Source organism: Colius striatus, chromosome 25, assembly GCF_028858725.1.
Source record: "Colius striatus isolate bColStr4 chromosome 25, bColStr4.1.hap1, whole genome shotgun sequence".
Lineage (NCBI taxonomy): Eukaryota > Metazoa > Chordata > Aves > Coliiformes > Coliidae > Colius > Colius striatus.
The window spans coordinates 1,542,145-1,558,142 of NC_084783.1; the positions used below are offsets into that span (position 1 = coordinate 1,542,145).

At 56.3% G+C, this 15,998-nt stretch overlaps 1 protein-coding gene across 1 annotated transcript in view; it reads right to left on the minus strand.

Annotated features, from left to right (window-relative positions):
* The window catches only part of LOC104559128 (fibrillin-2-like), an 88,004-nt gene that overhangs the window by 5,281 nt on the left and 66,725 nt on the right, over window positions 1-15,998 (minus strand). Inside the window, exons 29-57 of the mRNA XM_062014843.1 lie at window positions 15,677-15,802; window positions 15,435-15,560; window positions 14,881-15,003; window positions 14,497-14,619; window positions 13,849-13,974; window positions 13,283-13,405; window positions 12,702-12,824; window positions 11,986-12,147; window positions 11,417-11,485; window positions 11,012-11,137; window positions 10,635-10,760; window positions 9,999-10,148; window positions 9,482-9,553; window positions 8,734-8,859; window positions 7,928-8,053; window positions 6,820-6,945; window positions 6,577-6,693; window positions 6,266-6,394; window positions 5,493-5,612; window positions 5,016-5,141; window positions 4,780-4,932; window positions 4,292-4,357; window positions 3,923-4,048; window positions 3,256-3,375; window positions 2,676-2,798; window positions 2,267-2,398; window positions 1,330-1,455; window positions 880-1,086; window positions 253-378 (exon numbers count right to left, since the gene is read on the minus strand). Coding sequence (XP_061870827.1) covers window positions 253-378; window positions 880-1,086; window positions 1,330-1,455; window positions 2,267-2,398; window positions 2,676-2,798; window positions 3,256-3,375; window positions 3,923-4,048; window positions 4,292-4,357; window positions 4,780-4,932; window positions 5,016-5,141; window positions 5,493-5,612; window positions 6,266-6,394; window positions 6,577-6,693; window positions 6,820-6,945; window positions 7,928-8,053; window positions 8,734-8,859; window positions 9,482-9,553; window positions 9,999-10,148; window positions 10,635-10,760; window positions 11,012-11,137; window positions 11,417-11,485; window positions 11,986-12,147; window positions 12,702-12,824; window positions 13,283-13,405; window positions 13,849-13,974; window positions 14,497-14,619; window positions 14,881-15,003; window positions 15,435-15,560; window positions 15,677-15,802 — 3,624 coding nt within the window. The remainder of the gene's footprint in view (window positions 1-252; window positions 379-879; window positions 1,087-1,329; window positions 1,456-2,266; window positions 2,399-2,675; window positions 2,799-3,255; window positions 3,376-3,922; window positions 4,049-4,291; window positions 4,358-4,779; window positions 4,933-5,015; window positions 5,142-5,492; window positions 5,613-6,265; window positions 6,395-6,576; window positions 6,694-6,819; window positions 6,946-7,927; window positions 8,054-8,733; window positions 8,860-9,481; window positions 9,554-9,998; window positions 10,149-10,634; window positions 10,761-11,011; window positions 11,138-11,416; window positions 11,486-11,985; window positions 12,148-12,701; window positions 12,825-13,282; window positions 13,406-13,848; window positions 13,975-14,496; window positions 14,620-14,880; window positions 15,004-15,434; window positions 15,561-15,676; window positions 15,803-15,998) is intronic.

Consider the following 15,998-nt stretch of genomic DNA (forward strand, 5'->3'; position numbering starts at 1 on the left):
TCCCTACCAGTCCCTGGGACTCCTGGGGACAGAAGGAGAAGACAAGGAGCCTCAATTTTAAGGAGTAAGAAAACTTGGAGTGATGGCTTTGATGATGCATCAGGGCAGTGCCCAGAGCCCTGCTACAGATACACAGGGGACTGCAGCCAGAGGTGAGAGCAGGTCCCAGGTGGGGGTTACAAGACCTGAAAAGTAGGGGTGCAAGTGTGCCAAGGACTGTCCAGAGACGTGGGTTTCCTTCTCCAGACTCACCCACGCAGGCTGTGCCCGTGATGTCTGCAGTGTAGCCCAGCCTGCAGTGGCAGCGGAAGGAGCCGATGCTGTTGATGCACTGCCCGTTCTTGCAGAGGTTGGGCAGCACTTTGCACTCATCAATGTCTGCAGCAGGGAAGGAAGGAAGGATCTGTTAGTGCCAATGCTGCCCCTTGTCCCCACCTTCCCCATGGACCTGGAGAAGAGAAGGCTGAGGGGAGACCTCATCAAGATTTAGAAGTATCTCAAAGGTGGGTGTCAGGAGGATGGGGCCAGTGTTTGGTGTGTGGTGGCCAGTGGCAGGACAAGGGGTAAGGGGCACAGGCTGGCACACAGGCAGTGCCCCTGGCACAGGAGGAGCAAGTCCTTTGGTGCTGAGGTGAGGGAGCCCTGGCCCAGGCTGCCCAGGGAGGGTGTGGAGGCTCCTTCTCAGGAGGTTCCCAACCCCACCTGGACACGTTCCTGTGCCCCCTGAGCCAGGGGAACCTGCTGGAGCAGAGAATTGGACTTGAATGATCTACAGAGGGCCCTTCCACCCACCCCCAGTCTGGGATCCCATGAATTCTCCCTCCTCTGCATCTCTGCTTTCTCCCCTCTGCACCGAAGGCGATTTGGGCTTCAGCTCACCTCTGCCATCAGTGGAGTAGCCTGGCCCATGAGGACACATTTTCTTGTAGTGGGCAGTGCCAGGCAGGGGGCAGAGCTCGCACTGAGGGCCCCAGCTGCGCCCGCTGTTGCAGCAGCACTCGGACTTGGTGACCAGGTTGCGGTTGGTGGAGGACATCTGGCACATGGTTTGCAGCACTTCAGTGAAGCAGAATCCTTGGCGTGTGTCTGGCCAGAGAGAGAGAGAGAGAGATTGGGGACACAGAGTCAAGCTCTGAGGCAGTGTCAGCATCAGGGATAACACCCAGCAGCCTGGTCCTGCCTGTGCCAGCCCCAGCACGGAGGGGAGTTTGCTTTGGATAACGCTAAAAGGAAAGGTGACGCCTCTTTCTGCTCAGAGCCCATGAAGCATCTGGAAAGCATCATCAGCTACTAAAGAGAGGGTGTGCTCCACCAGGACTGGGGAGTTACCAATGCACTCTGTGCCAGAGGGGCTGACTTCAAAGCCTTCGTTGCAGTCGCAGCGGTAACTTCCCACCGTGTTGACGCAGCGGCCGTTGGGGCAGATGCCGGGTTTGGTGCGACACTCGTTCTCATCTAGGAAGGAAGGAAGCACAAAGTTTCAGCTTTCCCCACACTCAGCACTCTCACATAGCTCCAGAGGATCATTTCCACATCTTTAGGCAGCTGAGAAACACTCTGGGACTCTCCCAGAGCAGTGGGGCTGAGTGCTCAGCTTCCCTGGTTTGCACTTCTCCACCTGCAAGTGGTTAAAGGTTGGGCTAGGAGTGAGCTGGGCTTGCTCTGAATTCCTGCTGGGACCACTGCAGGGCAGGTCTGGGCTGACAGGAGGCTGCAGTGAGGTGGGGGTCAGTCTCTTGTCTCAAGTAATGAGCGATAGGACAAGAGGAACCAGGCTGGAGTTGCCCCAGAGGAGGTTGAGATTGGAGCTGAGGCAGAACTGTTTCCCTGAGAGGGGTGTCAGCCCCTGTGCCAGGCTGCCCAGGGAGCTGGGGCAGTGCCCAGCCCTGGAGGGATCCCAAAGCCCTGGAGCTGAGGTGCTGAGGGCTGTGGGTCAGTGCTGGGCTGGGCAGGGTGAGGGGAGGGCTGGGACTGCAGCAGCTCCAAGGGCTTTAACAACCCAAATGATCCTGTGATTTTATGAGACACAACTGAAGGGAACCATAGCATAATGCTGAGTCATCCTGTGATGGAACTGTGTAGACCCATGGGGCCAGAGACAGAGATTTTACATGTGTGGGGGCTTCTAGTAGGACACACAGAAGTTGTGACACATGGGAAACTCTGGCAAGGGGCTGCTTGACAGAAGGACATGAAATAGAGCTACATGGCCAATGCCATGGTCTCCAGCCCCACTGGGAACCCCTCCCAGCCTGGTCCTTGGTACCTGTGCAGCCCTCTCCATCGGGCCTGCGTTGCATTCCTGGTGGGCAGATGCACATGAAGGTGCCAATGAGATTCTTGCACAGCATCCCTCGAGACTCACAGTCGTGCAGCCCCTCTGCACACTCATCCAGGTCTGCAAGAGAGAACCTAGTGAGATCATGTTCCACCTGCCAGCTTTGCAGCACCCTGAGGGGCAACTAAGAGCTGAGTGCTCCCACCTGCACTGCTCCCACCTGCACTGCTCCACCAGCCCCACTGCCTTGGCACACAGCATGGACACCAAGGTAGGTGAGAATGAGCACAAACCCTGAAATGCCAGCTCAGTCCTGCCTTGTCTGTGTACAGCAGCTAAGTGCAGGGGGATGGGGAGAGGGTGGGAGCTCCCCTGATGGGTACAGAGGGGATTTTACCTCTGCACATTCTTCTGTCCTCTCTCAGGGCATATCCAGAGGGGCAGGTGCACTCGTAGGAGCCAAAGGTGTTGATGCAGCGGAAGGCACAGAGCAGGGGATTGAGAGCACACTCGTTGATATCTGGGAGGTAGGAGAGAGGAGAGGGCTTGACTGTGCTCTCAGCAGAGTCAGCTGGGTAGTGATGGTGGTGAACCTTCCCCAGGACAGATTTCCCCCCTTCCCATGCATTCATCCCTTGAGGACTTTGTCCAAGCAAGGCTTTTGTCATGGTCTCCAGTTCAGAGGGACAGGCACTCGGTGTCTCCTTGGATGGGGACAGGGGGCTGGCTCCTTGGTGAGGCAGCTCTTGCATTTAGGCAAGTCTCCAGAGGCCCTCCTGGGCTCCAGCCTCAGAGGAAGCTGAAGGGGACCAGTGCTGATGTCCACACTCATGTGGGGATGAGCCCTAGACAGCCTTTCTGCACTGTCCATTGGAAGCTGAGCTGCTGCTCACCCAGGCAGTGACCCACACGTGGCCCAGAATACAACGGGGGATGTTGAGATTACAGGTGTAGAGATTGCCCCACAGCAGCATTACCTTCACATGTCATCATGGGACCTGGCTCAAAGCCCTCATCACAGGCACACTCGAAGCCTCCCACCACGTTGGTGCAGGTGCCGTTCCCACAGGGATTCCCAATGGAGCACTCATCAGTATCTGGAGGAATCCAGGACCACGTTAGATGGATGAGTCAGAAAGGAAAGGTGCAGCCTGATCTCTTCTTGCAGCCAGAGCATTCAAACAAGCCCAGCAAGGCCAGGAGACAGGGGTAAAAAGCAAAGGGGTAGGGGAGCAGCAAGTTCCTTCGTTCTACACACACACACACACAGCTACACACGTGCTCAGAGCTGTTGCTTTGGGCCACAACAACCCCAGGCAATGCTGCAGGCTTGGGGAGGAGTGGCTCCAGTTGGCCCAGGGGAGGTTGAGGCTGGAGCTGAGGCACAACTGTTTCCCTGAGAGGGTTCTCAGCCCCTGTGCCAGGCTGCCCAGGGAGCTGGGGGAGTGCCCAGCCCTGGAGGGATCCCAAAGCCCTGGAGCTGAGGTGCTGAGGGGTCAGTGCTGGGCTGGGCAGGGTGAGGGGAGAGCTGGGACTGCAGCAGCTCAAGGGCTTCTCCAACCCAAATGATCCTGTGATTCTATAGCCTGTGATGTTAGGGGGATGAAAGCAGGAGGGAGCAGGTGCTCCCACACAGGCTCTTACCCACACAGTTGACTCCAGTGTAGTCCAGGTTGTAGCCGAAGGGACACTCGCAGCGGAAGGAGCCGTCGGTGTTGATGCAGGCCCCGTTGATGCACACACCCAGGTTCTCTGAGCACTCATTAACATCTACAAGGGCAACCAAGGCAAAGAAACCTCAGGTGAGCATGTAGCCAGAAACATCACCCTGTCCTCTCAATCTCAGATACTCCCCTCTCCAGAGATGGGGGCTCAACCTCTGCAGAGCAGTCAGAGGCCTTGAGCCTGGGAGGACACCCAGTCCCTCCTCTCCTGCCACTGACACTCTCCAGGTAGCTGAAGTTTGGTTGCTTCTAGGCCAGCTCCACTTCTCATCCCTAGACCAAACCTTACCTTCTCGAGTGTCACCTGGGCCTGGGATGGCTCCATGGCCATATGGACACAGCTCCTGGAAAGCAACTGGAAGAAAGGAGAGCAATGAGAGAAGTTTACAAGGACTTTTAGTCCCAGATGAAAGGTGGTTTAGAGGCTTCCAGAGCATGACTGAGAGCTTGACAGCTCACTGCTCACAAAGCCCTGGCTGGCTGGAGAACAACCCATGTTTGCCTTGGCTCTGGAGGCACTGAGATGTTTTTCTTTATCTAAAGCCTTGCAGGGATCTGGGAGCAGATCCAAAACAGAACTAAGGCTGCCTGTGGTTGCTGGAGACCCAGGGAGTATTGCAGTCCAGTAAGGGCTGCTGGGTTTCAAGGCAGTGCTCTCCAGCTGGAGGATGGATGACTGGCACTGCTGCTTGTCTTGCCTGACCTGCACACTCCACACACATCAGAGACACACACACAGTCATGTCTCCCATGGAGCTGGGTCCCAGCATCACCTACCATTCCCTTCCTGTGGGCACAGCTCACAGGGATCTCCCCAGCCTTCTCCTGGCATCTTGCTGCAGCAACAGCGAGCTTTGGTGGTGTTGAAGGCCTTGGGGACTGAGCACTTCCCGTTGTCAAAGCGAGTGAAGCAGAAGCTCTGGCGAGTATCTGTAGGATGGGCAAGTGCTCAGGTCATTGCAGACATCCAGGATGCTTCTGCTCCCTTCCTCACCCTCATTTGCTGCACTCACCAAAGCACCTTCGGCCGTTGTCAGACAGCACAAAGCCTGGAGGACACACGCACTGGAAGCTGCCAGGGGTGTTGGTGCACGTCCCAAACAGGCAGATGTTGGGCTCCTCTTCACACTCGTTGATGTCTGGGGAGCACCAGAGATACATCACTTAGACAACAGCCAGAGCTCACTCCTTTCCTCATGGCATTAAAAGCAGCTGAAGCTGTGATGTCTGGGGAGCTGATGGCTGCAGGACATCACCCCAACCCTGACCCTCAGCCCACCCTCAGGCCACGTGGGACAACGCAGAGGCCAGGGCACAGCAAAAGCAGCTCCTCATGGGAGCAGACCTGGCCTTGCTCTGCATCCAGCTGCTTTCAAGAAGATATCTGGGGGTGGCAACACATGCCCCAACCCACTGAGGAAGAATATGGTTGCTCTGGGAATAGTTCACATGCTGTGCTGGGAATGGGGGAGGCAAAGAGCCAACATTACCAATGCAGTTGTCGTTCTGCACCTCGTACCCAGGGGGACAGATACAGCGGAAGGAGCCCTCCAGGTTCTGGCAGGTGCCTGGGGAGCAGGTCCCAGGCAGGCTCACACACTCATTGATGTCTGCAGAGGAGAGGAAATAACCAGTGAGAATGTCTGTGCTCAGCTTGAAGGACTTGGGTGCAGGGCACCTTACTGCAGCCAACCTGCAACAACTGCAGCCAACCTGCAACTGCAGCCAACCTGCAACAACTGCAGCCAACCTGCAACTGCACCCTGCTCTGCACAAAGGAAGCAAAGGAGGAGGTAAGACATTTTCCAGGATGCTCTGCCTTGTGTATCCTGGGAACATGGACTTGGTGCTGCAGGAAACAGAGTGCTGGACACAAGCAACCAGAGGATAGTTCCTGCAGGATAGTTCCCAAGGCAGCCCTGGTACAACTCTGCATGCTTCAGGGGCATGGGCAGGGCAATGTGTCTCCTCACTGCCTGCAGATGTCAGCACATGGGAAGGGACTGGTTTGAGTGTTCTCTGCATTGCTGGAAGGGGGATGCAGGCATAGCAGGGCCCAGTCCAGCTCTCCATGGGCAGTTAAATGACCAGGCTTTGGCTCCAGAGGACCTGGGGCTTTGTGAGCACTTCTGGAGAGTTCACTGCTCGGTCACCTCTAATGGAACCAGCTTGTGGACGACATCTCCAAGCACTGCACAGTGCCAGTCGTGCCAGCACCCAGCTCAGCCCACTGAGGAGGGCCAGCCTGTTGCCAGACACTCACCTACACAGTTCTTCCCATCAGGGGTCCGGTCATACCCCTCTTGGCACAGGCACTGGAAGGAGCCGATGCTGTTGATGCACTGGCCGTTCCGACACACCTGCCCCATCAGGGATGAACACTCATCAATGTCTGTGGGAGGGAAATGATAAGCACAAGGGGAAGAGAGATGCAGATCCCACCCTACACCTCATACAACTACCCCTCCAGTCACTGCCTTGTGACAGCCAGAGCTGACTGGGTGCCACCTCGTGCCCCACAGCCACGTTGGCCCCAGCCAGCCATCCATGTGGGCAGGAGTTCATGCAGCTCACCCATGCAGTCATTGTTGTGTGTCAGCTCAAAGCCAGGGAAGCAGAGGCAGTTGTAGGAGCCAACTGTGTTCTTGCAGGTCCCGTTTCCACAGGGCTGTCGGTCACACTCATCAATATCTGCAGAGAGAAGGTCCCAGGTGATCCAGGGGCTGAGTGAGCTGAGAGCCACTGTCCTGGGTGTGCAGCCAAGGTCTGAGGGGGCTGCACAACACCTCTGGACAGGGGGTTGGCAATCACACTGACCCATGCACATGGTTTGTTCCCCAGTGGCCTTGAAGCCATTGTGGCAGATGCAGACGTAGCTGCCCTCGGTGTCAACACAGTCCCCATGGCTGCAGACATTGGGGATCTCCTGGCACTCATTGCGACCTAAAACAAAGCAAAGTTGGCACTAAGAGCTCAAGAGAGACAGGGAAGTGATGGAGAGAGGCCAGTGCAGGGACATCAAGATGCTGAGGGGATGGAACACGTGTGTGAGGAGGAAAGGCTGAGACCTGGGGCTGTTCAGCCTGGAGAAGAGAAGCCTGAGCTCAGGGGGAGCTCATCAAGACTTAGAAGTATCTCAAGGGTGGGTGTCAGGAGGATGGGGAGACACAGAAAGTTCCACTTGAACACAAGGAGCAAGCCCTTTGGTGCTGAGGTGAGGGAGCCCTGGCCCAGGCTGCCCAGGGAGGGTGTGGAGGCTCCTTCTCAGGAGGTTTCCAACCCCACCTGGACACATTCCTGTGTCCCCTGAGCCAGGGGAACCTGCTGGAGCAGGGGCTGGGGCTGGAGCAGCTCTGCAGGGCCCTTCCAGCCCCACCATTCAGGGACTATGGTTCTCAGTGAGCAGAAGAGATGAAGCAAATGGGAAAAGCTGAGGCTCTGGCCTTCTGCAGACCCCTGGCTGATGCTGGGAAGCTGCATCTGTGAGCAGCAGCACAGTAGAATGGAGTCTTGGCTTTTTGAGCAGTGGCTTTGCAGAGAACAACTTCACACACCATGAGCTCTAAAACCAGATTAACTTCATTAGAGAAAATGGCCTACAGCTGCACCTCACAAGGACCTTGTTGTCATCTCCCAGGAGCCCACAATCCCTTGAGGATTGTTCCAAACCCACAGGTAGCCCCTTAATCACAACACAGCCAGATCCTAGTCCCCAGGCTCAACCAAACACCAGGCACCCACTCAACCAAAGACCAGGCACCCACTCCTGGCACTGCCACGTCCCTCATCCTGCCCTCTCATTGCTTCCACACATGGGGTGGGGGCTGCAAAACCACCTGAAGAGCCTAAGCAGAGGTGTCAACACCTCCCAGGTGTGTCTCTGGAACAAAGGTAGGTACAAAGGTACAAAGAGCTCCCATCTTACCCACACAGGCTCCGCTGGGTGACAGCTTGTAGCCCGTGGAGCACTCACACCTGTAGCTGCCTGGGATGTTGATGCAGTCGGCGTTGCGCTGGCACAGGTTCTCCCCACTGCTGCACTCGTCGATGTCTGTGGGGGGAGAGCAATGCAGACCTTGGCTTGTGCCAAGAATTCACCAGGCACCACCATCCTGGGAGGCCTGGAGTGGATAAGTGGGGTTAAGGGAGTTGTTGCCCTTGGTTTGTTCCACTCAGGGTGAGTTTTCAACCTTCCCCTGTGGCTTTGCAAGGAAATGATGGGAATTGGAGTTGGGACTCCAGACTTGGCAATGCATTTGAAAACAAACACAGAGAGAGAGAGAGAGAGAGAGAGAAAACCAGGCTGGAAGAAGAATGAGAATCAGCACTTTTTGTCCAGCTATTTGGGGTAATGGCCATAAGCTGGCACACAGGCAGTGCCCCTGGCACAGGAGGAGCAAGTCCTTTGGTGCTGAGGTGAGGGAGCCCTGGCCCAGGCTGCCCAGGGAGGGTGTGGAGGCTCCTTCTCAGGAGGTTTCCAACCCCCCCTGGACACGTTCCTGTGCCCCTGAGCCAGGGGAACCTGCTTGAGCAGGGGCTGGAGCAGCCCTTCCCACCCCACCATGCTGGGACTGACTCATTGGTGTTGGATGTGAAGACTGCAAGACTGAGAACATTTAGACTCCATCCATGGCCCTCACCCTGGTGTCCCATGAGGTGGTGAGATGCTGGTGCCAGGCTGAGAACCCCCACCCTCCTGGGTGCCCTGGGCAGCCCTGGGTGCCCTGTTACCTTCACAGATGAGCAGGATGTTGTTGTAGCTGAATCCAATGGGACACTCACACCTGAAGCTGCCAATCTGGTTGATGCAGACACCGTTGGTGCAGATGGCAGGGATCTCACTGCACTCATCAATATCTGCACACAGACAACAGCCCTCAGCATCCCAGGAGGGTAGTAAGGAGGAAAGCATCCCCCAGAGCTGGGAGAATGCTGCCCTTGTTCATTCTGTAAAGAAGCCTAGCAGGAAAGGGCAACCAGCCAAGCAGTGGAGCAACTCTTGCTGAGCTGATAAGGGACCCTGCAGATCATGCCAGGGTAGGGCCACTCTGCAGAGCTTTGGGTACATAACATAGAAAGCTCCAAGTTGTAGGAGCCATGGGATTGCTGGCAGAGCCTGCAGAGCACATGGGATCCTCCCCAGGACATCCACCTTGTTTTCTCTCTGCAGTAACATGGACACTTGCTCAAGCTCTGGCATCAGGCTGCAAGTGGGAAATCCAAGGGGTCACTGGAATACTGAGATAGCTCCAAGGTCCCTGACTGTCAGCACAACCCACCACCAGCCCTGCCAGCCCTGCACTGGCATCCTCCATTGCACTTTCTTCCTGCTTGCAGACAGATCTGCCACTGCTTTTCATCCTCTCTCCTCTGCTCAGGGCTTAATTTACTAAAGGAGGGGAAGGGAAGAAGCTCAGAAGCTCCATGGGAAGAAAGCAGAGGGGCAGAGGGCAGAGCAGTGCCCAGGGGCTCCACTCACCAATGGGCTTTCCCGTGTGGATGTCGATGATAAAGCCAGGGGCCTGGTTCCCACACAGGATCTGGTACTCGGCTGGAAGGGGAACACCAAGGTCATGGCCATGGGGTGCAGCAAGGGATGGGAGGGACAGGAGGAACAACTATGTCTGGAGTGAGCAGAGGTGGGGGTCTGATGGACACAAGGTCACAGGGACCAGCACAGGGGGAAGCCCAAGAACACGTGTGACACCAGGCAAAGGGCTTCCAGGGCTCATCCACACACACACTCAAAGGCAGGCACACACCTCCCACACAGCCTCACTCCTCCATGCAGCACCCTCACTGCAACTCTGTCACCCTCAACCCAGCCTGCCCATGCAGCACACACATCACCAGTGCCACACACACCACCCCAGTGCCATGACTGTCCCCTCTCAGCCCTCACTCAGGGCTGTTCCCCTTCTCCTTCACTTGTGCCTCCAAGCTGAGTTTGGGGGAGGCCATGGGATCAAGATGCACTTCCAGAAAGGTCAACTTACGGCTGGCTGGTGTGGGGCAGGGCTCACAGGGCTTGTTCCAGGCTTTGCCAATGTTGTAGGAGCAGCAGCACATCTTCTTGGTCATGTTGAAGGACAGCTCGTTCTCACACGTGTCGTTGTAGTTGCGGTAGCACACGCTCTTCCTCATGTCTGCAAAGGCAGCCCCAGGCAGCGTGTGGTGCCAGCCCCAGCAACGGGTGCTGCCAGCCCCAGGGCACTCCTTGCTGGGGATATGCCACCCTGTCCTGTTTCTGGCACTCAGTGACTGCAGGTGCCCAGCGAAGCAGCTGCAGTGATGGGCTGAAGCCCTGCTCCACTGAGTGTTGTGGCCTGCCCTGCAGCAGGCAGTGGCAACGCTCTGCTGGGTCTCTCATTGCCCTGTGCCAGCCACTCTCCCTAAAACTGCTGGCAGGGTGAGTGTGAGCCCCTCTGGCCCAGACATCATGTGTGCTGTTGAGGCAGGGATGTGCTGAGGCACTGGTAAACTCAGCCATCCTGAGTCCCAGCCGCTGCTCCCAGCACTTCTGCTCCATCTGCTCAGCCCCATTGCCCACACTGTGCACAACCCAGGGGCCAGGCACAGGCAGGGCACTGCCAGACCCCTTCCCACTGATCCCTCTGCCCACCACACCATACCCATGCAGTTGTTTCCTCCGTTGACCTGCATGTACTCAGGGGGACACACACAGGTGTAGTTGCCCAGGGTGTTGTAGCAGGTCCCAGGGCCACAGATCCCGATGTGAGCTGAGCACTCATCAATATCTGCCAAAGAAAGAGGATCAGAGGTCAAAGCACTGGGCACAGGTAGAGAAGGGCATGAGGTATGGATGGGCCTGGCCCTGGGATCAGGCTGCTCTGGCACTGGGGAAGGAGACAGGCTTTGTGATGAAGATGGGAAGTCTGGAAGAGAAGGGAGGAGGGATTCTGCCAACCACTCCTAAGGCAGCCCAGATACATGCACACACACGTGTGTGACACCACCCAGCCCAGCACAGGCACCAGGGTGCAGCTACCTTCACAGATCCTGGTGTCCTCGTTCAGGTAGTAGCCAAGGGGACACTCGCACTGGAAGCTGCCAAAAGTGTTCACACAGTTGCCTCCCTGGCACAGACCTGGCAGCTCCTGGCACTCATCGATATCTGAGGAGAGAGAGAGCAGCTGGGAGGTGTTTGCTGCCTGCCAGCCCAGCCCAGGCAGTGCCTTCACCCTGGGATTCCCCAGGGCTCATCTCCTGGTGCCCTGTGTCCTGCCCAGGTGGCTGGAGCCCAGTTGAGGAGAGACACTTGCTGTTGTCAGACAGTGGTCAGGGGCTTGTGGGGACTCATCCAGCCCAATGCCACAGCACATGGTGTCCATATGGGACTGGGGACCAGCACTCAAGCCCCTGCAGAGGGGACATGGGTGCTGGGTTGGCTTACCTTCCAGGATGACAGTGATGGGGTTAGGCCTGAAACCTTCTCCTCCAGGGCACAAGGTCTTGTACTCAGCTGTGGAAAAAGTCAGTCAGGGGGATCCTGAGCTGAGTGGGGTCCCATGAAACAGGAGGAGTAGGGAGAAGCAGGAGAAACCCAGGAGAAATAGGCCATGAAGATGGTGACAGTGGTCTAGATGGAGCAGCCTGGCTCCCATCACATGCCAGGACAGCTTAGCTTCCCTGTCTCTGCCTGCCCACCTTTGAATGGGGTTGTTCCACATCCACATCGACTTCCCACCCCCAGCCCACTGGACTAGGAACAAAGGATCCCAACCTGGATCTCCCAGGCACAACCAGTCTGGTATCCTTCACCCCACTTCACCTCTCCCCTGCTCTGGTCCAGCTGTCTGAGCCTGCTCTGACACAAGAGCTTCCCTTTGACATCCCCAGCACACCCTGGACTCAGGACTCTCAGCCTGGGTTGAGAACAGGGAAATGCCCCTGTTTCTTCTCTGCTGTGTGCTGCCCATTCAGCCCATGCCCAAGTTCACCCCAGACATCTTCCCCACTCACTTGTGTTGGCTGGAGGACAAAGCTCACAGGGGTTGCCCCAGGCCCGGCCCAGGGAGCAGCAGCAGGATGCTCGAGTGACCCCCACTCCAATCTCTGCACTGCAGGAGATTCCCCCATCCCCTCGGTCCTGGGTGTCCAGGAAGCAGTTCCCAACACGAGTATCTGCACAGAGACAGCACTGGGTGAGCAAAGCCTCTCTCCAGCAGAGACTTGTGTGCACAGGAGGAATGGATGGCACTATTGCCTCAAGAAGGAGAGGGAAGGGTAAGGGCCCAGTCCTGTCCAGCTGTTCACATTGTCAGCTCCCTGTGTTGCACTAAAGCACATCCAGAGTGTTCTTGGAGGTTATGACTTAGGGTCAGAGGTCACAGCATGCTGGCCTGTCTTCAGCAGGGCTGGAGGACCTAAGTAAAGCTGCCAGTAACCCACAGCCTTTCAAGAAACAAATACTCAAGAAGAGCTTCAGAGCTGCCTAGCAGTGACATGACTTCATACAGGAGAGCACCCACATCAGTGACACAAGATAAGCCAGGCTTAACAGGTACTCTGCTGCTGCTGCAGGGTTAAGCCCATCACAGACAGACAGGCATTTGACAGGACAGACAGTAGCCACCCACCCCAGTCTCTGGTAGTGGCCAGTTCCAACTCTGTGGGACCAACAAGGACCACCAAGGTCTTGGGTGGAAGGTGTGTTCACCTGACAGGTCCCCACTCACCCACACAGCCCACACCAGTGGGGTTCAGCTCGAAGTCCTGTGGGCAGTTGCACAGGTAACTGCCAGGGGTGTTGACACACAGGCCATTGATGCAGTTGACAGGATCTGCACATTCGTTGATGTCTGAAAGGATGGAAAGGTGAGGACTGGAGAAACAACCAGATACAAACTGCCACAGAAACCACAGCCCCAGCCTTAAGCTCTGTGTAAGGGTCTATCCCCACAGGATCTATCCCCACAGGATCTATCCCCACAGGATCTATCCCCACAGCCATGGTGTCTCTAAAGCTCTTCATGGGTAGGCAAAGCCCTCTTAGAAACAGCCCTTGCTTCATCCTACCTCACACCACCCTTCCCAGAGTCAGAAGAAAGGAGCAGAGCCACACCAAGCTTTCTCTCCTGCCCACTGAGGGCTCACCTTGCAGCAGCAGTGTGGCCTTGCCAAGAGCAAAGACATCACCACATCACACAGGGATGCTGAACTGGCTTTAGGCTGCTACTGCCAGTCCCTCTCATGGTTGGAGCAAGCTCACACCAGCAGATCACAGAGCAGTGAAGCTCATCCTGTGAAAGCCCTTTACCTGTGCAGTTGCCTCCACTCCTGTCCAGTTCATAGCCATCATCACAGGCACAGCGGAACATCCCAGGCAGGTTCTGGCAGGTCCCAAAGACACAGATATTCTGGAAGGTGCATTCATCAATGTCTGCAAAACAGGGAGAGCTGGGTACTCAGGAGCTGGCAGAGTGAGGGCCAGGACAGGCCTCTCCTCCCATCTCAAAGCAGAGCCACAGGTCAGCTGTGGGTTACTATCAGGATGGTTCCAGTGCCATGAGATACCATCTCCTGGCTGAGCAGGACCAGGCATGCTGTGTGTATGCCCTCTCCCCTCATCCTTCTTTTGCTGATTGCCCACATCTTGTGTGGATTCTTGGCTTAGTCCAGCCTCTCTGCAGGCTGGGAACCAGCTCCTGCAAGTGGAAGAGCTGGCACCTCAGGAACCTTGCACCACCAGGAAACGTGGGTCTTGCTTTGGTGAGTCCTGCTCAGGAACAGATCAGGTGGCAACAGTGCAGTGGAGAGACCAAAGCCAGAAAGGAGGTGGACACTGGATCTCCTGGAGCAGCAGTCAAAGCTCTGGGCACTTACCCTGGCAGGCCTTGCTGTCCTCTGTGGGGTTGAAGCCCATCTCACACTCGCAGCGGTAACCCCCAGGTGCATTGAGACACTGTCCATTCTCACACAGGTTCACGTTGTCAGCACACTCGTCCACATCTAGAGAGAGTCAGGCAGGAGACTCACATGGCATCCACCCAGAGATGGGAACTTCCCTCAGCTTGCCCAAAGATTTCCCATGAGCTTGCTCCCACCCCTTTGCTGGGAGGCTGTGAGGAAGGGGCTGCAACACTTCTCATTGCCTCCATCCTCCTCAAACACCTGCTGACAAGGTGGATCTCTGGCAACTGAACAGGCTGTGGTGCAGGGCAGGGTGCAGTGGCTTTTGAGAGAGAGCTGCCCAGGCTGCCCAGGGAGGGTGTGGAGGCTCCTTCTCAGGAGGTTTCCAACCTGGACACGTTCCTGTGCCCCCTGAGCCAGGGGAAGCTGCTTGAGCAGGGGCTGGGGCTGGAGCAGCTCTGCAGGGCCCTTCCAGCCCCCATCATCCTGGGGTACTGTGATCTGCCCAGACAAAGGCTGCCAGATGCCTCTCCATGCTGGTGGTTAAGAGTGGGTGACTCCATGTCTCAAGCAAGATGCCCAAAGCACGTTCCTGCTGCCAATTGAGTCCAGAGGCCTCACCTGAGCAGGAGAAGCCGTCCCCGTTGAAGCCCTCTCGGCAGGCGCAGCGGTAGGAGCCTGGGGTGTTGACACAGTTGGCATTCAGGTTGCATTTGTGCTCTTCAGTTGCACACTCATCCAGATCTGAGCAGGGAGAACATCCTTGTGAGTGTTCTGCCTCTGGCCTTTCCCCTAAGCCTGAGCAGCAAATGTAGGTCCTCAGGGAGCACACAAACGACCCAGGAGTCTGCACTCTCCAGGCATTTGGAGCACTCCTGATGCTCCAGCACATCTCTGTGAGCCTTTATGGCTCTTGAAACTTGAGAGCATTTTAAGCCCAACCTTCACACGTGCCCACAGAGCACCTGGCCACATGAACATCCTCTCCATGAGATGAGAACTCACCATTGCACTTCAGTCCATCTCCGAGCCAGCCCGTGCGACACTTGCACTTGAAGCTCCCGGGCACGTTGATGCAGGAGGCATGCATGTCACAGTTGTGAGCTCCAATCTCACATTCATCAATGTCTGCAGGAAGGAAGGACATCAGAGCTGACACAGCTCAGCTCCTCCAAGAGAGGAGGGAGCAGCTGGGTACAATTGTGCTAAAGGGTCTGGGGATCAAAGGCTCCTGGGAGTCTGAACCCCAGGGGATGGGAACAAGGTGCCAGGAGCTGAAAAGTTCATCTGTGCTCACCCCTGGAAGATGAAGACAAAAGCAAGGGCAGGCCCCTGGCTTGGTTATAAACTAGGAAAGCATTGGTTCCTGCCTGCAGCCTGCCTTCCTGGCAATCTCTGCCTGCCCAGGAGGGGCTCCCAGCACACAACCACGTCCCTGGGCATCCACAGCATCCCCCCACACAGGTACCAAAGTGTGGTGTTCCCTCCATGGCAGCTGCAGATGGGGTTTGTGAGGACTCCCACCAGCACCCCTAGTTCCAGGTCTGGTTAGTTCTCACCTGTGCAGCCTGTGGTTCCCTTCTTGACAAAGTAGCCCAGCTGGCAGTGACAGATGAAGGAGCCCTTTGTGTTTTCACACTCTCCATGCAGGCAGATGTTAGGGTTGAGGTCACATTCATTCACATCTGCAGGAGGGAAAAAAAAGACTTGCTTGCACAAGAACCATGATATGAGTCTGGAGCAACCATCTGTATCCCTTCCTCCATCCAACAGCAGCCCTGTGATGCAGCCTTGTCCTCACCAATGCAGGTCTTCATGTCCAGGGATGCCATGAAGCCATCGAAGCAGAGGCAGCGGTACTCCCCAGGGATGTTGGTGCATTGCCCACCATCACAGATGTCTGGGTTGTCCTCACATTCATCAATATCTAGACAGAGGAGACCATTAGCAAAGTAAAGACCTTTGAACCTGTGAAAAGGTATTGCAGGAGCAGGAGGGGGCTGGAGGGAGTCACTGGAGGGGGTCACAGGAGGGGTTTTGCCCCAGATTGTGTAGTTATAGGACTCTGGAGCCTGGAATGAGGGGCTGGGTATTGCACTGCAAAGCAAAACCATCTGTCCAAG